The sequence below is a fragment of the Schistosoma haematobium genome, chromosome ZW, assembly GCF_000699445.3.
Source record: "Schistosoma haematobium chromosome ZW, whole genome shotgun sequence".
NCBI lineage: Eukaryota > Metazoa > Platyhelminthes > Trematoda > Strigeidida > Schistosomatidae > Schistosoma > Schistosoma haematobium.
The window spans coordinates 58,534,661-58,560,590 of NC_067195.1; the positions used below are offsets into that span (position 1 = coordinate 58,534,661).

At 33.9% G+C, this 25,930-nt stretch overlaps 1 protein-coding gene across 1 annotated transcript; it reads right to left on the minus strand.

Moving 5' to 3' along the window:
* Window positions 1-3,583: 3,583 nt before the first annotated feature.
* Window positions 3,584-25,503, minus strand: MS3_00004007 (uncharacterized protein). Its single transcript, XM_051211889.1, has 17 exons — window positions 24,893-25,503; window positions 23,317-23,548; window positions 22,623-23,027; window positions 21,940-22,196; window positions 20,665-20,788; window positions 19,059-19,168; window positions 18,007-18,100; window positions 16,885-16,985; window positions 16,484-16,600; window positions 15,043-16,333; window positions 13,002-13,649; window positions 11,751-12,493; window positions 10,411-10,750; window positions 8,262-8,785; window positions 7,739-8,148; window positions 5,255-5,785; window positions 3,584-4,374 (listed from the first exon to the last, which is right to left on the minus strand). The coding sequence occupies exons 1-17, from the start codon at window positions 25,108-25,110 to the stop codon at window positions 4,265-4,267; spliced, it is 6,255 nt and encodes a 2,084-aa protein (XP_051072002.1). The 5' UTR covers window positions 25,111-25,503; the 3' UTR covers window positions 3,584-4,264.
* Between the last annotated feature and the right edge of the window lie 427 nt (window positions 25,504-25,930).

Sequence of the window (25,930 nt, forward strand, 5' to 3'; positions counted from 1 at the left end):
AGTATCATTGCATAGAGAGATAAACTTAATGCACTATTTATCCTCGAGAACTAGGCGAATATGTTCTCATTAAACAGTAGACAACGAACTACTTTAACTTCGACAGATACTCATTAGAAATTGTTGTCCACCTAGATCTGTAGACAGGAAATTGACACGAAGACAAAATCCTGGAAAAGCACCGACAGTTTGAAAGGAAACTTTTTATGGATAACGAATTGAAGGGAGATACGGCTCCCGAACTCTTGAATAAACGGATTTCAAAATCCCTGAATAAAACTTTCTATGCAGCTAAGCTTCGTACTGTCTTCTCAAGCCAGACTACAAACTTCCGCTTTGAGTTTCATCCATGTGGATCTATAAATTTATTTGCTCCTGTGGGGTAGGTTACATTGGTTGTATAGAGCGACCACTTTTCATACGCATCTCAGAACCTTACCCGGAGTGGCTTTTAAAGGGAGAATGTAAAACAGTCACCAGTTCAATACAGCAACACCTAATCAACAATGATCAAGTTGCTCCAAAGGAATCCTCCTTCAAAGTAATCTACACAATCAAGGGAACCGAATACTTATGCACTGGTGAGATGTTAATGATCAACCAATGCAGAACCAAACTCTGCATGCAAAAAAGATACGTCCAACCTCTCATTCTTTCTTGTCTCCAATTCCCTTCTGCAGTGTTGTAGTTTAATTTTGTTTTTTTATTGTTCTGTAACCTCAGATCGTAATCAGATATTGTTAACCTTTAACAATTTTTATCATTTTAAATAATCAGATAGCGTAGAACATAAATGGAATGTGAAGAACAACATCGAGATACGGGTTTCTTAAAATTAGTTGAACTGTTTTTCAAGGCATTTCTGGCTAAGAAAGAGATGAAGATATCACGAATGCCTTTCTAACGCATAAACTAGGATTTCTATAGCTTCTCTAGTATGTCGGGGACAGGATTAAACCCCATTGGGAAACGATGAAGGTATACGATGGACTATTCCACATGGCTTAGTTTTATCTAACACATAACTACCGTTAATTAGGTGTGCCATGGTAAAGCTACATGCTGTCTAAATTTTACGATGGGAATTTCTAGTATTTAGATTTTACTGACTTATCCAAAGTTCAGGAATATATTCATACTACGTCTTTAAAAAATGGTTTTCTCAATACCTAACGTCATTTTAAACTTGGATTCAGAGTTAAAATCTCTAAAACCTGATGAAAGTTTACTGAGAAGTATACTGTTCATTCGTGCATGAGGGTTTGTACAGTAAATCCATCATTATGGTCACAAACTACCACCTAATATTGTACTCTCTACATCGCATTGATAGTGTTTAAAGATTTTCGAAAATACTTTTTAAAGGTAATGAGTTAGATGACTGGTCTTCATTCTTATTTAACGGACCGTGCTAAATATCAAATTGAACACTCAACAACTCCCTATATTATTTCTAACTTTCTAAAGAACGATTTGTCCAAAAGTAGGATATAATTGACAAGAACTCCAGTCCGAAGATAAGAACAACAGTAGGAACCATTCTATCCGAATTGGAACATAAACTCATTGATTTAATAGGGAACTAAAAGAGAGGATCCCAAATACCATAGCAAGTTGGGGGGGGGACAAACACTTTTTCCTGTATTTCTATGGTCTTTTTCAAAGAACTCACTTCCTCCATGTGCTGAGGGTGTTTGTAAAAAAGTGAGATGGGAAAAACCGACAATCAGAGCTTAAACCAGTCTGATTCACGTAGGAGAGTTGAGAAACTTCGCTTCCGAACCAATTTTCCACATGTCTCAAGATATTGAATAAAATACTGAGGCATGAGATTACTTCAGACATTGATAAACGAGCTAGTGGATTCGAACTGTAGATCCAAAGTTGGTTGAGTGGCCATTCTCCGAAAACCATCAACTTGTATGAGTGGGTATATATGTAATGTTCCAGTGATATGACGTGATGTGAAGGAAAAAATTACATTCTTCTATTCAGTATGATTTTTATTCAACACTACTTCGTTATTAATTCAGTATGACGATTACTCTGCGTAATACTTGTTCTGTTTTCCAGTGTGATATTTTATTCGGTATAACAATGTGTGATGTAATTTCAAGATACGATATTCTTTTATTAAATTAACATGAACTATGCTCAGCATGACATACAGTACGTGATCTGTTATAACTCTGAGTATTTTTTAAGAATTCTAATTAGTAATTAAAATGAGTGTACAATCAATATATGTGTATTTTCGACAAGGATCGTCATGTCCAGGGATCAATAAATCTTTACGTGTACCAGTTTCAATGTTCTTGATTCGTGTCGTGCGAGTTGGAGTGATTCAGGTACAATTAACAAACGACACGGAAATAACACACACGACTCATAAAAGTAACGACAATAATGAATGAATGATCTAATTACTAAACCCAACTAATAGCACGAATGATAACTTTAACTGTTTTATTATTAAGTGAATTTTATTTTATAACAGATTTTCTACTCTAATCTATTTTTTTCGGGTATTAAAATTGTGTGATGTTGACGATCAACGGACAATGAATATTTCGCAAGTCGATCCTTACAAAAATTTCATAATATACAAAGGTTATTTATTTAACTGTTCAATTCAATTTCTGTGACATATCAGTAATCCCAAGATCCGATAAAAGACAACTTTTAAATACTTTTATTTCACGACCATTTGTGGAAAAAAACATTTACCTAATTTCGACAAGGTATCATCTAATTTACCTCAGTATCTATAAGAAACCAATCTTGATTCATTGACAATATAAAGTGTTAATCCAATTAAGATAATTGAAAGAATTTCTCAACTGATGAGATGGTTAGTTCAGTCAGTCAGCTACAACGTAGGACCAGGCACATATATGCATCGGTCCAAGTTGCCATATCTCATTAACACAACAAGATGGACACCGGATTCATAAAAGTAGTTAATTCAGAGGTGGTAATATATAAAAGAAAGATTGCAATAAGGATATAGTACAGGAAGAAAGAATTAATCCGTAGAAAAAAAGATATGAAGCGATTTTAATCTCTTAGTTTAAGGGAAGACATAGAGTGTATACACCAACACCATCGTGATCGATTCTGAGCCATGTCACCAAGAGTCTCCGACCATTGGTTACGATAGTCACGCGGACCCCAACCACGTAGTCTGCATCTACCAACATGGCTCAGAACACAAAGTTAGTGACTTCAAGCACTGATGCCACGTTTTGGTTTGGTCGCCCCTAACTTTCTTCCAACCATCTCTAACACCGGTTAGCATTGCACGTCGTGGTAATCGGTGTTCAGGCATGCGTAACACGTGGCCCAACAATCTCGGTCGATGAAGATTCACAACCTCATCAACTGATTTAACATCATTCTCTAACACCCTGCGCCTAACCTCACTATTACTTACCCGGTGATCCAAGATGGTTAGTTAATTTGTAACGATAGTATATTGATTTACAGTATACTAGAGACTTACATTGAAAGATGTTTCATTCCGTATAACTTTATTTAAAATGAACACTTAATGTTATTAGAAAGTGCTTAACTGTGAAATAACATCAGCTAAGAAAAAAACAGGACCACACAGATGTTTGTTAAGTCCATAAATGTATACAACCAAAGACACGCGGTCGAACTGAGATCTTTTGAGTCTCGTGGAGAGGAAAACATTATTTAGTCATCGAGAAAGTAACTAAGCCAACAACGTACTACTAATCGAATTAACTACGATGTGACTTAAATGATTCGAAATAATGTAAAAACGCATGACAAAAATATGAACAGATGGAAACGAAGTGTAGAGAACTAGAAGACATACTCTCACAGTTATTGACTAGTGTTTTTTAAATAATAACAATAAAAAATGAATTTAAATACATCAGCATTTACTATTTACATTAACAATAACATTATTGACATGAGAGAACATAGACAGAAAAAAGCCAAATGAACATTAAAGACAATGAATAATAATAATAATAATAATAATAATAATAATAATAATAAAATAGACAGGGAAATCTCAAAATTCTACGGTAAGTATCAAAAGAAAGGAGAACGAACAATACAAAAACATAGTGATTTTTTTTACACGAAAAGAAACAAAGATGGAATTTTAAACAATAAGATAATTTAACAAAACCGGGTGATCATTTTCCATAGTGACCTGATGATGATATTGGAGGAGAGAAATGCAAAAAACAAAATGTGATACAATTCCTAAAAAAAATAGCATTGTTTACAACCAAGGTAATAAATTTGGATCCATGTGAATTAAATTTGAAGGTTTTGTAGCTTCATCGATAAGTTTCCATGATTTTGGTTCAGTTCCCGAATAGTCGGAAGCAACTATTTAAGTGAATACAATAAATATGTATGTTAGGGCGAACAGAAGCAGTAATTGGAATAATAATAAAGTGAATCATAAAGTTTTGAGTAAATTAACTCATTCACCAGGTGCTTGCGTATCAGCGGTATGAATGAGGGCTAACGATATTTGTCATTCACTTAGAGCGAAGTAGGTAAGTTTTGACAACTAAGCAAGCATTTCATGAATCAACAATATTAAAAATACTTTATTTAAACTGTGCAGAGTGATTGAAGTTAAACTGATACACCAATAGATCACGACTTAGTGGCCTGAACGTTAAGTTTCACTCGCAAAATGTATAAACTAACTAATCACAAGCTTCTACTAGAACTGCTGCTGTTATTATGCTCTAGCTAACATAGTTTATTTGAACGGGTGTTTTGAGATTGATCTGACTTGTAGGTTGCATTTACCACGGATTGTTCGCAGTTCGATGTGCACTGAAATCGTTGTGGAGTTTTACACTACAACAAAACAATTACCCAGTGCTCCTTGGCTTTCAGTGACGAATACAACCTAAAAGTTAAACTAATCTCCATAAATCTTTTCTAATTATTACAAAAGTTAAAACGAACGACGTAAGTTAGTCTAACTAAAATTAACTAAGTATAAAATATCTACTTTATCGTTATACTGCTGAAAACTATTTATTAAAATAAAATATTAATCCTCAGCATTTATAGTCAGGTTTCATATTTCAACAGTTTAAACAATTATCTTATGGATACAAAGATCAGATTTACGGTTCATTAAGTTATTTTCCCTTTTTTTAAACATCCACTGTAGAAGCAAATCATGTTACATAATAAAACTGAAAGAACCAAAAAAGGGAAGAGTAAAACAACTTAGAAAATTTACCTTTTAATTTACCATTCATAGATTCTATTGTACAATTTATCAGTGTAATTAATTGTTCATTAGTCAAATCTGGTACAAGAGTTGGTGATGATGAATGGCAATAATTCAATGTTGAACATTCATTCTCATCAGAAAATGATGATGAAGGTTGACAAGTTTCTAATGATGCTGATGATGATTGTTGAATCGTTTCATCTTGCTCACTCACAAGTAATTGATAAGCATATATAGAAGATTGTCTGCCTCGATGCCATAGAATATAATCACGACGTAAAAGTGTTCGATAAAGACTGGTTAAACTATGATCATATGGTGCATTCATCAAAGCTTGTGCAGTTGTAGTGAAACTAGCTGCGAAAGGACCAACTTTTGCTGGAGCTCCAGGTAAGCAAACAAGACCAGCTAAATGTGGTGTTAAACGAAATGGTACTGGACGATAGTGACTCAACCATTTATCACTAACATCATCAATAGTGGAAGAATCAGTTGAGATTTTAGAAGACAACTGAATATTTGAAGATTGTTTTTTACCTGAAAATTGAGATGTGAATATTTCATCAACAACATACATTTCTATACAAAATAATGTGCATTCGGGAATGCACCATACACTATTACCATTGTGTTTTGCTCATTATCTACAGCTGAAAGCGTGTAATTCAGAAAGAGAACTTAAGTAATGGAAAAAAGAAACCATTGTGGTGTGTGCTCATTATGTCGAAAGATATATGTAGTACGTAACGCCAACTGGAATGCCTACCAGCAGGAGGTTAAGAAGGTCAAATAGAAGCAAATGGGGACAGAAAGTAATGGGTATGGAAATGAAGAAACAATAAAGTCTGAGACAACTGATGGACATTTTGCAAATAAAGGATTAAACGTATGGTTTTTTACATTTTACCAAACAACTGTAATTTCATGTTAAAATATATTTCGTCTTATCCACTTGTGTTCTCGTTCACTGCACCATGAAAAATTGTCAACTATGAATTATGATTACAAATGCTACTATAAACAATGAAAGAATAACTATGGCTCAGCATTTTGCAGTTGAAATTACTCGGTATTGTACTATACAAATTAAAAAAAATTCCTTTTTCCTAATACAGACTAGATAGACAAACATGACACAAAGATTAGTACAAAAATATTATGCATGAGTAATCGAGACTGCAAACAGTGAAAACGTTACGTTGGTTTTACCAATTAATAAGAGCACGTCAGATTTATTATTTAATATACATGAATACACTCCAGAAAGAATATATATATATATATATATATATATATATATATATAGGTTTACTTATTAAGTTATACGCCTAAATTATTGAATGACGAGTGATATTTTTTATTTACTTGGATTGAAGTATGGGGATTCAGTTGTAATAGATAAATCTAAGCCCCCAGAGCAATTAACTAAGTTTCAGCAGATATATATATATATATATATATATATATATATATATATATGGACCAGTGATATAGCGAATAATGATCAAGAAAGAATATACAACGCGACCCCGATATACAGGTATGTTTCCCATGTAAATAAAACTGATAAATTTATTTGTCAGAGTTCAGAGAGAATCAGTATTTATACAAGAAAAAAAACATAAAAATGTTATAGTTTGAATTACGAGATGATCTTAGTCAAACCACTACTAAAAACCAGAAAGGATTGCTTAACTGTTTCATCCTAGTACGGGACTTCAACAGCGGGCATCACCGACCCAGCTATAGGGAATTGGACCCAGGACTTTCAATCTCACGCACAAACGCTTAACGTCCAAAACACTGAGCCGGAATCCAACAGTATACATATCTAAATTCAATCGATTCACATGATTGTGCGACCATCTTTGGAACAGTCTCCACAAAAACCTATACTGATAACAATATTATCCGTGAATTCTACACTCTGGTCACAATTATAATGTTCTTCATTGATTACATAAGGCTAATAGAGTTATACTCCTATTGTACGCAGAGATGACTTCTCTGGTTGTTCGTTGAAGAAAAGTAGGGATAGTTACGATATCATGTGTAGTATCTTTAGCATAAACGTAATCTACAACTAATAAACATCGGATGCTGAAACCAATAAGTTTCATGGTTTTTATTTTAAACCTAAATGAAAATGAACAAAAACAATCAATAATCTTCAATGAAAACCGGAAGCGGAATTCGTTCATACTTTCATACGTTGTGACAGTTTTCAAACAGAAAGTAAAAATTCTAATAAATTTTTTAATATTAGTACCTTTCAGTTCATTTTTTTAATTTTTAAAACACAAGTATTCATGATAGATTATAAAACTGCACTTTGAACACATGGTTGACTAACTACACCATGGTTGCACAGAAATGTTTCATACCTGTGGAAATATCTATTCAGAGAAGATATCTGAAGAGAAAGAATTATTAATTACACAATATATGGGTCAAAGTGTGAATTAGGGAAAATGAAAAATATTAACTAACCAGATTTCTCCAGTTTCTGTATAAGCATGGATTGATTAAAACAAGAAATGAAATATGGTTGATTAAATCCTTTTTCTGAATTCAACAAATGAGATTGTTCTGACGAAGAATTATCTCCTGGCAATCCAAAACAGACATGATGCGCTTCAGTATGGCCAGAACGTGGATCAATCACTAAACAACCAGGATGAAGAGGTGTTAAATGAAACAATCGTTCTATAAGCCCATAAGTTCCAAGATTATGTGCTAAACTACGGCGTAACAACCAATAACTTTCAGAATCAAGCATTTGATTTTTTGCCCAATTTTGAAGAAGTTTACCACGTGGAAATTCTAATTGATTTTTTAAAGATTCTAAAGTCATCTTTTGATTATCTAAATCATCATCATCATTACCAAACGTTCCAAGGCTAAAATGTACACAGAAAATAAGGTAACAACAATAAATAATGTTATTTTACTTTATATTTAAAAGAATTATTAATCACTATCCCATTAATGGTACTACTAACTATTAACTTACTTTGAGAATACAGGATCGCGAATATTTGGAGCCTGTGGAATTCGTGATGAAAGATCAAGAAATATTTTAAATAAATCATGATTTGTAATTTCATTCTGATTGGATATTTTTGAAATATATTCATAAAATAAACAAATCAAATTTCGATAACCAGTTGGTGAATTTTTCAGAATAGAAGAATTCATTAAGCTTTGAATTCTATCAGAAGAAGAAGAAGAAGATTTAGTTTTTATTTTAACTTCTTGTTGATGTTCCAACTTCGTAGATTGTAATAAATCATCAAATTTGTATTTCTGTTTGTAATTAGAGTTAAACAATAATGTACAATTAGATTTTTCTAATATACCAAAAACTGTATTACAAACACAACGACAACCAGCATCTAATCCAGCTGGACGTCCAATAGCCTCCAAAGCCATAGCAGCACTTCCAACAACTGTTGATTGATTAACTAAGCTAGTTGGTTGAACAGTCATTAAATTCGGTAGCGGTCCAGGTGGAGGAGATGGTATACGGATTCGAGCCTTTAAAAGTTCCAATAAAACAAATAAAGAAAATATCAGTTATAAGCTCTTTTTAAAAAAGCTGTATTTTGATAAACATGTTTCATTAAGTTTTTAAATGAACAAATTATGTACTAATAAATGATGGACGCCCCCAAATGCCCTGGTATGGCCGAGAGTGGAGAGAATCCGCTCTCCCTCTCGAAATGCTCTCACATGGCCATGTATATATAACCTCTGCCAGGAAAGTCCTACTCACTGCCTTCTCGTGGCATTACTGTTGTTTACGAAATTGGGAGGAATAAAAGCGAATGTCCGGCGCTTTAACCAGGTTGATGGACATGGAGAGTTCACCTAGGGAAGTTGGAAAACCTTGATTCCAAACCAATGATGCACATGGATTCCAGTATCCTGAAGGAACAAATGGCGTATGAACCAATCGTTGGTCACCGGCTACCATGGGACTGGATCTCCTGACGTTGCTCCACTGCCTTGTGGATCAGACCTTCAGGTCGAAGGCTCCAGGTGTGGCCCCCTAAGAAAACCACCTGCTTTGGTCTGGGCACCCGGGCAGTATCACAGCCCTCACACATATCAAATGAGATCTGTGTGGCGCATATGCATTTGGTGCCTCCTTGTACCAATGTCTATGTGTTAAAATAAAATAAATAAATGTTGAGATGTAGTTTCATGATTATAGGGAATAAGGAATTAGAGATGTCAAGTACTCACAAATTATAATCAAAATTATCATGAAGAATCCAAAATTATATCTTTTTTCAAATCGATTGTAGACATATTATGTAGGTGGAGATACAACATCATCTAATTATCTATAGTTAACACAACATATATTGTTGGATACATTTGAGTATATGGAATAAGAGTATCAATGATATTCGCCAATGGCTATCCGGACCCAGTAGCTAAATGGTAACACATTGGTGTCTGAAACGAGCGGTACTAGGTTCGAATTTTCGAGAAAACATCAACTTTGGAATGCAGGCATATTCAGTTGACGAACCCCAAACAGAACGAAACGTGAGTCTTTGACCCTAACCAAGTCGTATGCATCTACCAACATGGCTCAGAACACAAAGTTAGTGACTTCAAGCACTGATGCCACGTTTTGGTTTGGCCACCCCTAACTTTCTTCCAACCATCTCTAACACCGGTTAGCATTGCACGTCGTGGTAATCGGTGTTCAGGCATACGTAACACGTGGCCCAACCATCTCAGTCGATGAAGATTCACAACCTCATCAACTGATTAACCATCATTCCCTAATCAGTATTGAGTCACAATGTTTACATGTGAAAGAGCTAGATAGATACTATTTAGCAATTTAAATAAAGGTATGTGGAGTGATAGAGGTGTTTGAACCTAGAACTCCGTTGCTGGTTATAAGTCGAATGTCTTAACTGTTGAAAATTATCATGGAGATATGAGCTAAAATTCAACTACGTATTATTTTCTACAATTCATTGAGTAGAGGAAAATAACAATTCTATAAATCTTAAGGAATGAGAAATTGTTTAGTGACACACATATAGTTGTTCTGTTCGATGTTAAGCACTTCATTTTTGTTGCTGCAGAGCAGACCGATTTACGAATACAACAAAAAATAATAAGCATAGATAATTTACCTTAAGAGATTCCAAGATTCCTTGACTAGATAATTGATTCTTATCGATATTCTGTGGATTTAAATGAGATTCAGCAAAAGATAAAGACCAAGAATATTGTTTGCAAGCTTCTTCACAGAATGATGTTGATGATGAAACGTGATTAGGTGGATTCTCATCTACGGAGGTTGATGGAAAACTGGGTCCAACAGGAGGCGGTCTTGCTAAAGCTGTAAGTCTACGATTATTTACTGGATTTGCAGATGGTAGAGGACATGCACTGGCTATACTAACATTCGCTGCCGATACAGATGATCCAAATTGAGTTAAGTAAAGTCCAGAAGGACCAACTTCCATTCGCCTAGTGAAATGAAAGGAAGAACCAATAATCAACATGGGATTAATTCAAAGTCAGTTAAGTCTTGGTCTTTAATTTGAAACTGTTAACTGGACATAACGATAAGTAAACCGTTTTTAACTACAAATACAGAACAGAGAATTTGTTTAGTCACAACTGTAGTACATAAATGTCTCAATGAAACAAAAAAGTATACATGGAGAGATCGAGCCGTATCACCGTAATCGTGATGTTTTTGAAGTTTCGAAATATTATTTCACAAAGTTTTTGGGATTGAATATAGTAATCAAAATATTAAATTCGTACAGAAGGAAGTATTAAGGAAAAAAATTAAAAGAATATTTTCACGAAAAATCCTACGAGAAATTTGAACACTGTGGACTAGGGGTAGTTTTGGGAACTGACTCAAGCCTACTAGAATCCCCCTGTATCCAGGGATTACATTCAATGGGGATACTCAGTTCCTTTTCGTTACACTTTAAGTAACAAGATATTGTGCCTTTGTATCTTTCCGGAGAGAATTAACTGCGAATACTGTACGAATTATGTGTGAAGATGTTTCAGTGTTCTTAGCGATATATCGACAGTAGTTAGTTAGGAAATTTATCAAATAATTCTTAGGTATGGACTAAAGAAAAAACTGGTTCAGAGTTACCACGATAATGCCACCACCGTGAAATGAATTTACATCTAATCAAAGAATCTCATACAGAATCTGGCTCTACAAGAAAATTCATCTCATAAATCAGTAAAAGATAACCAGGTTACAGAAGAGAAAAATAAACCAGATCAGAAGAGAGTTACTAAAGGTGGAAATAGTTGAAATTCAATTACTGAAGTCTAGTTAACTTTATTTTGAATTAAAGAAATGAGCTACATCTCTTTAGGTTATACATATGAGGTGAGCTATTCTATAGATATAAAGTATTTATTCGCTTAAAATATAGACATTGCAAAAAAAACTACAAAGAGGAAATGAAATTCATCAGAAAAATACCATTACCTTGAAACAAATAGTGAGAGATTTCTTTTAGCTGTTTCCGGCTGTCCAAGCAATACAGAGTTAATCATCTGGAATAGTTGAAGAGGACCACTCTGTCTCCAGCTTATATAAGCCGATGGGCAAAATTCCTTCCCAGTTAGGTGTTCAAGATTGGTAGATTCATTAACAGAAATTGCATTGAGAAGTTCATGACATTTCGCACCATTCAATGCATCTATCTGCATGACAGCTAGATCCATGATTGGAGGAGTACTTGGACATGGTAAATCGTAAAAAAATAACCTTCCATTACTAGCGCGGAAACCTATACGACGAGCAGGTGGAGCAAATGCACCAGATGAACAACGAATACGCTCTACGTGTGGCATGATTTCAGCTACATGAAGATATAAAGGAATATTATTAATGTAGCCACCTATTTGTTGACTGGATTCGTTTTGAGAATGATGGGAATTAGCCATTGAACTTAAATTTACGGAAGATGACTGGAGAAGCCCTGATTCCCCAGGGAGTTCGAGACAAGGAAATGTCGGAATTGAGGAGAAAACAGAAAATGGTTGTGGTGCATTTGATACATTTGATTTTGACGAAGGCGTAATAGGTGTACTGACAGGAGAGACTATATTAGGTAGTTCTAATAGGCGTTTTGCCCCGTAACTGGAAATATGAGTACGAACAGGTAATTTAGCTACATGTTGTTCAACCATTGGGATCCAACGTCGTGTCAGCTTCTCGATAAGAGACTAAGGGAAAACAGGAACGAACACACATTTAATTATTTGCAGAATTGGAAAAACGAAATGAGAGGATATATATTTAAATGCACAAATATTCTACACAAAGCAATAAATGTAACCGATATCGTATATTTAACTTGATGCTATGAAATGTGTGTATAAAACTATTTCGCTGTAAATTACGGTAAGACTATAATTTATGGACAACCTTTGAGCGACGCTAAAGTGACCTCGAGTGTCCACTTAATAACTAGGACTAAAGGAGGGTTATAAACCAGTGTGAGGACTTCGAATTGCGATTTACAGTTGACGGTTAAGACAAGTATTTATATTTAGGGTTTTCATCACGACCTGACATCAGCTATAATGCCAGAACTCTATTTTGCCGAATCGATGAGTGAATTTCGCGCCAAAATAGGAGACCTGTTATCTTATACCTGATTGGTTCGCCCATAAATTATAGTCTCGTCCAAATTACTAATGACTTAACTCTATCAAATTTTATGTCCCTTACCAATATGCTCTCATTTTGTAAATTCGTCATTTCAGTAGACAGTGTATCACGGAGGTGTTTGAAAAATGGATCTTTTTCACATTCTGCAGACAAGACTTCAGATGCTATTCGATCAACTTCGTGAAAAGCTGAAATGTTTGGCAATAAAACAGATTGTTTTTGTGGATCACTGGATAATTTAGGATCATCTTGTTCAGAAGCAATGTCAAGATTGGTTTTAGGTTTGGTACAAGCGAATGCTCGGGTAGTCAATTTTGATTGTGGGGACTTTGACTTCTCTTTTTCATCATTTTGAGAATCGGTAGACATAACACATTGAGAGGTTGAATCAAGTTTGATTGAACTGTGAAGAGGAGTTGCATGTTCTGTTATATGTGACGAGCGAAACGTATTTCTTGGCATACCACAATCATGGGCCATTATTTTTAATTCAGTAGCTAACCAAAGTGGAATAGTTTGAGTTTGCAAATTTTTAAAATTCCACCGTCTACCTGGATGTAAATGAGCGTACGCAAGACGTTGAAGATAATCCAGAACTGAGCATAGTTGAGATAAAAACTGTTCAGACCATGAAGGTCTTAAACGACCACCGACTTCATTTGTGAATAAATCCACTACATATAAACGAGCTGGATGCTTACGTTTAAGCTAGAAATCAAGAGAAACTTGTTAAGAAACAAGGAAACTGAAAAACTAACTAAATAAGAATTGTACACCAAAGAAAACTAATGAATGAATACGAAGATGAGTATAGTGACAGTATGATTACACTATTTAACTAGACAACATTAAGCTATGTAGTCAATGATTTAAACTCTATTGTAATAATTCAGTTTGGGAAGGTGATTAGAATAAACCACTTTGATACAACAGTTGTAATTCACAGTTTAGTGTGGTGCGGTCTGGTCTGCTCGTATATAAACAACGGATGTCCGAAATATAAGATTCATACAATCGAGGCTGATATTTGTGTGCTGGACCGAACGGGCTGGGGTAGGAGAGAAGTTAATAAACAGAAGACCTATAAGGACTCCTAGTTGACCCAAGGCTGCTAGCGCTGTTGTGACGCATTATTGGTTTAACACAGAGACAATGTCATAGAAATCAGTATTTAAATAGACGATTTTGTTATGTGATATTTGACGGGCCTTAAGACATAACACAACAAATAACTGCTTAAAGTTTTCAACGTTTCTAAGTTCATTCTTTCAGAAAAAGAAATCAGTCAGCGTACAACACAGTTAAAATCTAAGTCAAGGTCTTAAGTGTACATAGAATAAAAGTTGTTTATTTGATATATCCACAAATACTGAATGTTGAAATAATCGATTTCCCCTTCATAATAAACAAACTACACACGTCTTCGGCAGTTTCTAGTGCTATTTAATGAAATTCAAGACAGTTTAAGTATTCACTTAGTCATTCCAGTCAGTAAATAAGCAGCGTAGATCCTTGGATATATGTCTTAGTTTTAGTCACCATACAATATATCAGGACGCAAATAAAATAAATAAAATGAATACCAAAGTCGTAGTGGTAGTAGTAGTAGTAGTGTAGTGGGTACAACCAAATATACTTGAATACAAAATTACGGAATGTCTTAGTAAAATCTGAGAACCATACAGTCAATACTTCATTTGCAAAATCTCAATCAATTGTCTCGGATTTCGTTTCTACACCAATCATTCTCTGTTTTCGTTCTCTTCGATGTTCTTAGCCTTTCGATTGGTGACACATACTGCTTATATCTTTCGGTATCAGTAGCACATACCACAGTGGTAGTGTATCAACGACAATAGAAAATAATGACTTGGTATATAAAATATGTTACATTTAGAGTTTTCTCCTATTTTAATAATTTTTTTTTCATAGAATGGGATGATGACCTCGTTTTTACAATATATAACCATAAGATAGATTCTACCTTTGACTGATGCACTAAAACATATTTTATATACAATATTTTTTTGTAGATCAAAATAAACATGACAAGGAAACTATTAAAATAAGCCATTGTAAATCAAATGGAAAAGAGGCTTACTTGGTTAATTAGAATATTTGCATAGTGAAGACCATGAACAACTGAATTAGACAAACAACCAGTTACTGAATTTCCATAGCCAATATCTACCGTTTGTTCGACTAAATCAGTTGAAATGGCGCCAGTCACTGGATCACTACCAACAGCATCATCATCAATATCGGATAAAACAACTTTTGGCTCTAAATCATTGATTACATTTTTAGTACTTGAATCAGTTTCATATAATCCTATATCTTCATTTCCAGTGAAATCCTCATCCTCATCATCACGATCAGCATCAGTTATCTCAGTATCTTCTTCTAATTCTGTCATTTCAGCATCTTCACTTAAATAATCAATTTGATCGTGATCTGAATTAGGGGGTATTGTTGAGTCATGATCTGATCCACGAATCACAACCTTTTTAGGATGATTTATTGAACGAGATGATAATTGTCCAATAAAATCAGGTTTCTGTTGTTTTAGTGTTGGTGTTAGTGGATGTGGTGGTGGTGAAGAACTAGGTGATGTATTCAATCGTTCACCTTCAACACCTCGCATAACAACAATTACACGTTTCTTTTTCTTTGAATTACTCAAAGTATTAGAATTCGACGAAATCGATGAATTAACTCCACAAGAATTAGGATATATGGTGTTGGAATTATTATTATTGTTATTATGAGAACCAACTTTAGGAGTGTTGCAAGATGTTGAAGATAATGAAAATGGATGATGTGTACTACTATAACTGTAACCTGTTTGTCCATCGGAATTATTAATATCAAATGTACCAGTTCCACGATTCAATGACCAAGACAAATTACCGCATTTTATGAATGCTTCTTTTCCTGAACCTAGTGTTGATGTAATACGATTTTGAATAGCAATAATATAAGGATCATCTTTACTTTCAGGAGTATGAATAATTTCAGCAAGTTTTTGATCATTGTTAACCTCTGTAGCTAACTGATGTTGTAAACCTTTTAAATGACCATAAAGAACTGTAGGATAGGCAATTATTACTCTACGTAAAGCGGAAACGATAAAACGACCTTCTGGACGTAAAAGAGATGCTACAAGATCCGGAAGCCATGGTAAAAAAACTTCTGGTCGAACTCGACTAGCTCTAGCTTCAAAAGTATGTCCCAAGCGCTGTTGACCGTTAACATCATCAAGTGTTAATAACCATAAACACTTGGCAATATCACCCCGGCTTTTTCGTTCAATATCACCAGAAACGCTAGCAGCTTCCATAAGCGCTAGCATAGCAAAAATACCGGTTGTTGATACAGCAACTTCACGTTTTCTGAAAAGGATCAATCGAATTAGACAAGCTACATTTGGAATGTACATTATTAAAACAATACTACGAAGACCCCAAATATCATCGAATTACATATGTTTTTTCTTCACGATTTACCAAAAAAATAATCAACTGGAAAAATGGAGAACTTACACAGATGGATAGCTAGAATAAACATTTTCCAAAAAGTCACCATAAATTGACCAAACTTTATGTAGATTGTCTTGCATTTGAGTTGCATAACCGAAATTTTTTGTTGCTTCATCGCCCCTATATGAGTAGAAATGTAAGAGAGAAAAAGTGCATGTATGTATTAGTACATATCAACAGAGATTATTAAAATAAATTAGTTTGAAAAAATTAGTTAACCGGAATTATTGGTAAAACATGACTGGAAATAGGATAAGTATTCTAAAACTCCATCAAAAATGATGTACATTGCAAAACTGTTAAAAAACCTTGGACACATTCTACGTCTTAGTTATCGAGAAAAAAGCAAATAAATCAACAACAGATTTGAACACATCTGAAATAAAAACAATTACGAAACTTACTTATTAAAATGAGAGAAGAAAACAGCCTTATAGCAGAAGAACTTAGCTCGGTCTTTCTTTTCAAACTGTTGAATATTAGTCTTCTCCATAAGTTCCAATCCCTGAAAGATTTCATTTTATGTAAAATATGTACTTTGAAAAAGACGGATTGTACAGAAAACGTATATTGATTGAGTATTTTAATAGTTGAATTCATGAGCCGATTAAAGTTAGACCAGCATGGAAAACCTGGAAGCACTGGACGGCCGTTTCTTCCTAGGTTTTCAATGGTGGTCTAACTTTAATCGGCTGATGAATTCAACTATTAAATTACTAAAATCACCACAAACCCCCATTCTGATAATACTTGAGTATTGTTTGCATATACAAAACCCATTGCTAATTCATTCAAACACAATAATGAATGAAGCTTATCCACTAAATTATTAGGCTATCACTCACTGTAATGAATCTTCAGAGTACGTATATTCAAATACTCGATGTTTTAATCTATTGTAAAATCATTGGATACAGGAAAACCTCCAAGTTTTTAAATTAAGTAAGAATCGTGAACATGTGTATTATCAATAAAAAAACATTGAATTTTCTGTTTCCTTTTCACTAATAAAAGTATGACATGATTTAGTAATTTTATACATCAATTCAAGTTGTCGAACTGGCATTCAAAATCTGACTAGATAATAATAACCTGATATCTATAACAAATCTGTGCTTCTTTAACCATAGGTTGATGAACTAACAGAATGTGGCTACCATTGAAATCCAGGAAGTGGGTTTTTATCCTATTAAAGACTTGTCAATATGATATGGTAGCACCTCAGTGTTGATGTTTATACCAGGACTCGAGCCCATTACCTTTGCCCTCGAAACGAATAACGCAATATCCTGAATGCAGATAATTACTGAGTTGTGCAACATTTGTCCTGGATTCAACTGCTAACGACATTCCTCCTACTCTATAAAAACTTATAACAATGGTTATATCAAGGCAAACCGCAAAGCATGCACATAAACCAACAACGAGTAATCAAAAATATCAACGACATGATAATCGAACTCATTGAATTGCAAATTAAAGTTGTCGGAGATTTAATCTTACAATATTCTTTTTGATGAACTCACCTCTAAAAGTTCATCTTTACGTAGGTCGGTCAATTTTAACTTGATTTCTTGTTTAGTTTTCTCAAATAATGGTGGCAGATTCATACGTGTATATCTAATTTACAAATAAATTAATAATTGTATTGAGAAAATAAAAATTTCATTCAATTATGAAGTATTCATCTATCAAATAAACCCTCACCCAAAAACAAATGACATATTTGTACAACTTTCAGTTTATAATTAATCTATTTTCTAATCATGGTCAGTATCATATATGATTTAATGTATTATAAGTGAAAAATGATTATTCATCTAATTATCGGTATGAGGGTTTATGGAGACTGTAGTACTTTAACAGTTGAATTCATGAATCGATCTAAGTTAGACCACCACTGAAAACCTGGAAGTACTGAACGGCAGTTTCTTTCTAATATGGGACTCCTCAGCAGTGTGCATCCACAATTCCGTACAAGAGACTCGAACCCAGGACCTTCGGTCTCGATTACTTATCTAGCTTTCAGTGGTGTTAATCTCTAACTTCAATCGATCCATGATCTTGCGCGACCATTCGTACATTGTCTAAGGTGGATAACTGTCTCACATCCGACACGGATTGCACTCCACTGGTCGCGGCTTCTCATTAGAACTCCAGGAAATCCATCTTGAAGCTAGTCACTAGTGAGCACATGCGGGATCGTGGGTGAGCACTGCTGAGGAATTCTATACTAGGAAGAAACGGCCGTTCAGTACTTCGAGGTTTTCAATAGTGATCCAGCTTAGATTAACTCATGAATTATATTGTTATAAATCATCGAAATGTAAATTTCTGTATCGACTTTAAAGGAAATAAATAAGAATTAGCACGAAACGATTGTTAAATGCATTTTATTTCCCGAATCCCAACTGTATAACATTTTTATTTAAATATTTTACACTTAGGTAAATAGTTAGGCTAAAGTGATCAATTATACTTTATTCGTTTTTCATTTCTAACCGATTATTAACTCGGCGCCCAAATACTGTGAAACTATTAGTTCAAATTTAGACGAAAGTTCTTATTTATTACTTACCTGTCTAAATGTTGTTGAGCAATACTTGGGAAGCGACATTTGCGTGCACCACGAGCAAGTTGTAATTGGCTCAGTGCTAATTCACGCTGACATAGTGCGATTAAATTACTCTGAAAAATAATTTAAAATAAAAAGAAAAGGGTAAGAGAATTCTTTCATTTTTTCAGTCATTTGCACTTCATACATAAACGACAAACAATACTAACACTTATTCAATACTTAACAAGTTTGGTTTAGTAGTAATGATAAATAATACACTTCTTTTGCGTCAAATGAAATGCTGGTATTATACACTTATAACATCAAAACAAAATACTTAAGTTGCATTAAAAACAACTTAATATCAGAAGGGACTTTGTGGAGATTGCGGGCGGAATCATGGATGCGCACTGCTAAGGAGTCCCTCACTAGGACGAAACGGCCGTCCAGTGCTTCCAGGTTTTCCATGGTGGTCTAGCTTCAATTGACTCATGATCTCAACTATTGAAACAACTTAATAGTTAAATATAGATTTATCAAGCAAGCTTTGAACTATGTACATCTATTACGTGATATTCTGTTCAACTGTCTACATAAATGTAGGTGGGATAGAATTAATATTAAAGACATAATGATTTGAAGTTTATTAGTTAAACCAATAAAATACAATTCTACAGTTAACACCCATAGTATATTTCGGATCCAAGTGAACGAATACAGTGTGCACAACATTCTAACATCATCTGAGTAACCTTAGAAAATAATGATTTAAGCAATAAGAAATAAAACTTGGATAAAGCATATGAATCAAGAAGTTAGTTAAGTAGGTCTTTGATAATGACTGTGTATGACACTTTTTACACTACACTTTGAAAACTGATCTTAAGAGAGGTTTATTGATGAAGTTAACCAACTAGTTGATAAGACAATCACATACGATCATCAAGGTTTCGAAAATTCAGTCAATTAAAGCTGACTAATTTAATCAATCGACTGTTAGTTTGAACTGAATCCATAAGTACAAAAGTATCTATTTGATTAAGATCTTTTCAGTGATGAGAATCAAGACATACTGTTATAAGTCTCAATTGATCTGACTAAAATAAGGATATCAGTGTAACAAGTGAAATTGTTTGTTTATTTTCTTCTTGACTTTTAGTTAACTTGAACATTCAATGTAAAACTTGCCGAGTTTCCATTTGTGTCTTGACCGTTTTCAATGAGTAAATTAGTAAATAAACAGGCAAACTGAGAAAAACAGCAGTTTCTGAAACAGATATAGAGTATTTGTAATAGAAATATTTAAATGTCCATAAATACAAACTTAACGGCAAAAAATTGATATTTTTAAAAATCAGTATTGGAGTTTTGCGGAGATTGTAGAATTTTCGTAGTTTGAATCATGATCTTATCTTTGCAAGACCGCCATTAAAAATCAGGGAGTACTGAACAGTTGTTTCCTCCTAGTATAGGATTCCTCAGCAGTACACATTCACAACTACAGGAAATTGAGCCCACAATCATCAGTCTTGCAAGCAGACGTTTAACCTCTGGACTGCTGGGTCGGCATCCAAAGGTGTACACGTACAATTTCAATCAATAAAGAAATTAAACTGACATAACTTACATTTTCGGATTTCAACTTTTGGGAAAATGGGTGACAGCTTATGATACATTCTTCAACTACTTGTCTCCATGAATAAAGATCATGCCAAAATCCTAAATCATCTCCAATTGAACATGGTCGACTTCTGAAATAATGGGCAAACAAAAAGTAATAAAGAATACCGAATAAAGAAAATGAGAAAGAAAAGGTGAGAATTCCTAACAACAATAATGAATAAACAAGAGACGTTTCAGACTATATAACAGCAACAGTAGAATAAACAGAATGATAAAAAAAATCGAGAAATACAATACTTCAAACTAAAGAAATCTTAGTGAAAGAAAACAATAGTTTAATAAACAGAATAATTATTTTTCACGTGAAGAATAGCGTACAATCGTATAAATCTGAAATTACGATACAGAAGTTATAATGCACTAAACATGCCTGATAAAAAACTAAATGCTGATTGACTAAGCAATAATTCAATAGTGTTGGATAATAGTATTTCTAACAGATAACTGTCACATTCAAGTATACAAATGTACTATGTAGTTGGATTATTAATTACACGATACTATTTGAACAATATTGAAGGAATTGACAAAACAGTAATTTAAGTTTATTTATCAATATTTAGTTGTATGGGACTTGGATAATGCATACTATGTGTATGCACCATATACTTGCGAGTGGAAACTTCTATGCTTATATGTATTTGTGGGATGTGTGGACTTGTCTACGAATTCTATAATTACAAGTAAAGTATACTAGCAACCGCGCCCATCTATGCCAATAAATATATCACTGGAATGTATGTATCGCTGATACCTGCATTTGAATATGTGTATATGAAACATACTTGGGGATAGTTTCCACTTTTATTCACTAGTGAACTTATTAGTAGCTCATCAGAGCATCTGGTTTGCATAAAACCTTCGAAAAGTGATAAGAATACATCTGCACTACATAGTGTGGGTCAAGTTAATTACCCATACTACTGATATAATAATCCCTATATACAAATATTATCCAGTTTCCAGTCGTACTGTCTTTTCAAAGCTCTTCTCTACCCCCACTTCGTTGGGTGGGAAACTTAACTGGACTCGACAGAGCAACATCAAACCGATTGTCTGTCTTGCATGTAATCGAATTAAAACATTTAAAGAACGAGTGAAGGAAATGCAGAGCATATACAAAGAAAAGTAATCAGAAAATCCAGACAGATGTAATGAGTGGAAACATATCACTTTCAACTAAAAATATGCTGACAACCGTCAAAAGTAGATGACTTACTGCCATGCCTTGAATACAGTTTTATAATCATGAAGTGCTTGATTAAAAGGTAAACGCATATTGACTGATGATGCAGATGTTGTGGAAATTGAATTTGTTTGTGGTACTGGTGTGGATGAACCAGAACTGGTTTGACTAGGACTAGAATAAGAAGAATTAGACACACCAGAAGCAAGAGTAGAACCACCCAGAACATGGCCACAATATTGAGCTAATAAACTGTTACCTTCGGTTATTTCAACTGCACGATGAGCAATCTGTGCATTAACAAAAAAAAGATTAACTAAATAAATCTCTAAAACAGATGTAAAATCCAACATCGGTGAGTCTGATTTATGGACGACCTTTGAGAAACGCTCAAATGACCTTGAAAATGTCCATCTACTTACTAGGTTTAAATGAGGGTTATAAATTGGTGCGGGAAACTAAGATTAGGATTTACAGTTGAACGTTAGGTTTACAAATTATATTCGATGTTTTCATCACGAACTGACATCAGCTATACCGCAGAAATGTTATTTAGCCAAGTGAGTGGATGAATCTTAGACCAAAATCTAAGACCTGCTATCTTAAATCTCATTGGTTCGTCCGTAAGTTATAGTCTCGCCCCAATATCTAATTCAATGATAAATAAAATTTAAATCTTCTATAAAATTATATTATCGATATAAAAAAACAATTACCTGAAGTAAAGGTATATGCTGAGCAGTAACAATAAGAGGTAAACGCCTCCATTCCATAAGTGTAACAGTTACAACACGATGACTTTCTTGTTCTGAAGCGTGAATCATATTGACAATATTGTTCATAGGTGATACAGACCCAGTATTAGAATGTAGAGCATTAGACGGAGGAGTTGAAGTGACATTAGTTGGATTAGTATTATTTGGAACAGATGAATTAGGACCAGTAGTTGTTGATCCAGTGGATATATCATTTGAATTTAAACTAGAATTATAAGAATCAATAATATCTACACTTGGATTATTGATTGCTCCCAGTCCAGGTGCTCGACGTCCTGCTACACAAGCTGCAGCTTGAATAAGAGCATATCTTGGTAGTTCACTACGAGGACATTCATTAGCCAACTATTTTTTAAAGGAAAAAGAGAGTGAAATGAAACAGGAAAATGCATCCTTTCAAATTATACATAATTTAAATTAATAAATAAACAATAGTTCTCGCAAACAAAATGTTAAAATTCATATAAAAACAAACAAAATCCACATTACAGTGTATTTATAACAACCATTTAGTTGTATTAACAGGCAAGTTTTGAAAACAAATGTCATTGTCAAAACTCTACATTATACTTAGTTGTAAATATAGAAAAATTATTGATAACAGGAATGTTTAATGATTATATATATAACTTACTCTAGCCAAATCATAGTATACTTCAGACCAATCACTTCGTCGCCATGCTGCATCTGCTTTTAAACCCCAATAACTAGAACCACCAGAATTGCTTGAACTAACAACAGCTGCAGTGTTCGGATTTCCGCCAGAAGTTGAAGTAGAACCGAATGAACTAGTCATATGATTGGCCGATTGAATAGAAGATGCTAAAGAATCTAAGCTTTCCCATTGACCAAGTTGTTTTAATTGTCTGAATTTCAACAGTATTTACAATAATAACAACAAAATATTGAATATTTGAAGTAGACAAAAAAGGAGCAATACAATGAGAATGATGATTAAAATTTTCATATTAGTGTTTTAACGCAATGCATTAATGTTATGTTTTAAGACGGTTGGTGAAAACTGGGCATATCTGAATATTTCGAGAATCTTTAGGAATGAAGACTAAACAGCTTTCAAGGCATCAAATCATTGGTTTTTAAGTATGATTATGAATACTCATGGTTGACCAAAGGAATAGAAAATATACAATTAGAAACTCTATTATGGTGTACAACATTGATAATGATCATCACGTCGATATAAATCCAGTTTTCAAAGTTATCTATCCCTATTTTTCTAGGATTTAGTTATTGCATAAAGCAGAAGCCATAGGAATACAAATCAAGAAAATTAACCTTTGTATATGGAAAATATTTGAACACTCCTTTAAATTTCTCTAACTTTCTACACAATTACTTTATTACATTCTTCCAAAATACTTTTCATTTCTAAAATGTTAAAAATCCCCATATTGCAAAATAGAACAACACGCATAAGTCAATAATGTTTCAAATAGATCATAAAGCTTTACTCTAATATACAATAACATTTGCATGAAAATATTAATCTAATCAAAGCAGTTGCCTATGAGTCGATGATAACAATGACGTAGAGTACATCACTAAACATGATAAGTAAAAAGTACATATTGATAGTGTGAAGACATGGATACTAAATGTGATAAGAAAGACAAAGGCTTGAATTATTGTTTCATAACAGGAATATTATATAAATACTAACTAACTATACCAACATTCGAGTTATCTTTTAACAGATTAGTAAACGGAGGATGACTAAACCTACCTATCAAGTGACAGAATAGCTTCGTGTACATAAATTAGTGACAAATAATTAAGGTCAAATAGTCAGCTGTGGATTAAAACCTTTTGGAATTTAGTAGTGAGTATTTGCAGCCCTGAAAGCTTATGCCTGTCTAGATAAACGAACTCCCTGAATTCAGAATTAAATATGCCTTAATAATGGTTGCTGACATGAACAGAACTCCCACAATCGGTCCAAACTCATGATGCTGTCGTCGATTAGCGAATGAATTTCATAATATAGGTAGGAATGTGATCGGGATTTACTTAGTCTCTATGATATGGTTATACTGTATCCATTAGGAACTGTCAAAGTGCGTCAAATAAGTTTGAAAGAAAACACTACAAGCTTAGATGGATAAAATTTGGAAACTTTTAAAAAATAATTGCTTTAATAAACAATAAAAACTGAAAGCAGCTTATCTATCGAGATCAATAATATATCTTACAGGACACAGTAATCACGAAGACGTGCACGATTAACAAGTTCTCCTAAATGTAGTGAAGGATCTGCAAGAATGATTGGGCGACTGGAAGGAAATGAGTTGGACGATGATGCGGCTGCGGCAGCAGCTGCACGGTTTAATGATGCCGAACTTCCCACACACGACGATGCTTCTAGTGAATTCGTAGTACTCAGAACTTGACTACCTGAAAGATTATCCATAGCATAATCCAAAGATCGCAATAGGTAACCATGCTGAGCAAATTCTAAACATGTAAGTACTGACGATGACCGTACAGAATCGTTCATACTTTCAACGAATGTCTTTTGATGTCTCTGGTGAGAAGATATTCGATACCACCAAGCGAAAGTTAAAAAGTCAATATCATTCATTTCATTATATAATGAAATGAGTGATAGAGTTGCAGCTCCAAATGGGAATTCATGGGGTTTTAAATTAGAAAGAACAAAGTCAGTCTGTTCATTGGAAGGCGGATCGATTGAGTAGATCAAATCATTCAAAATACATTGGCCATTAAATTTAGATGCTTGGAAACACATTGATTCAAGAAACAGAACAACTGTATACCATTGGTTGTGAGCTTGTCCTAGATACTACAAAAAAATACAAAGGTTTGTATGAATCAAAAATAAATACATATTAATTAAAACAAATTACATTAGGAATTACTTACTAAGCTGACTGTCTACTGGAATACGAAAGAAATAACTTACAGTGATTGCAGGCAAGGGTAAATGAATTAGCAGTGTATCTGGGCATGAGGCCAAACCATTGAAGAAAGCCCCAAGGGAACTCGGTTGGGGTTCAGCTGGATGTACATGTTGATCTGATGTTAGGAAACGAATCAACTGAGGAATAACGAAGCCCCGAATTTCATTTGGAGACAAATTATGACCATTTGCTGCAGGACTATCAGATAAGATTGATGATTCTAAGCAGCCAGTCTGAAGTGATTCGTGTACGAAGCCCGTTTGCAATGTGTTAGAATGTTCTTGAACGGATGAATTTGTTTCGGAATGT

Excerpts from the sequence above, each read along its gene's own strand:
- MS3_00004007 (XM_051211889.1), bottom strand. The coding sequence starts at position 25,110 with ATGGATAATCTTTCAGGTAGTCAAGTTCTGAGTACTACGAATTCACTA. Across the intron at positions 22,197-22,622 it reads AGCATATACCTTTACTTCAG|ATTGCTCATCGTGCAGTTGA; the intron begins GTAATTGTTTTT and ends GTTAATGCACAG. Across the intron at positions 16,986-18,006 it reads GTAAAGATGAACTTTTAGAG|GGATTGGAACTTATGGAGAA; the intron begins GTGAGTTCATCA and ends GAAATCTTTCAG.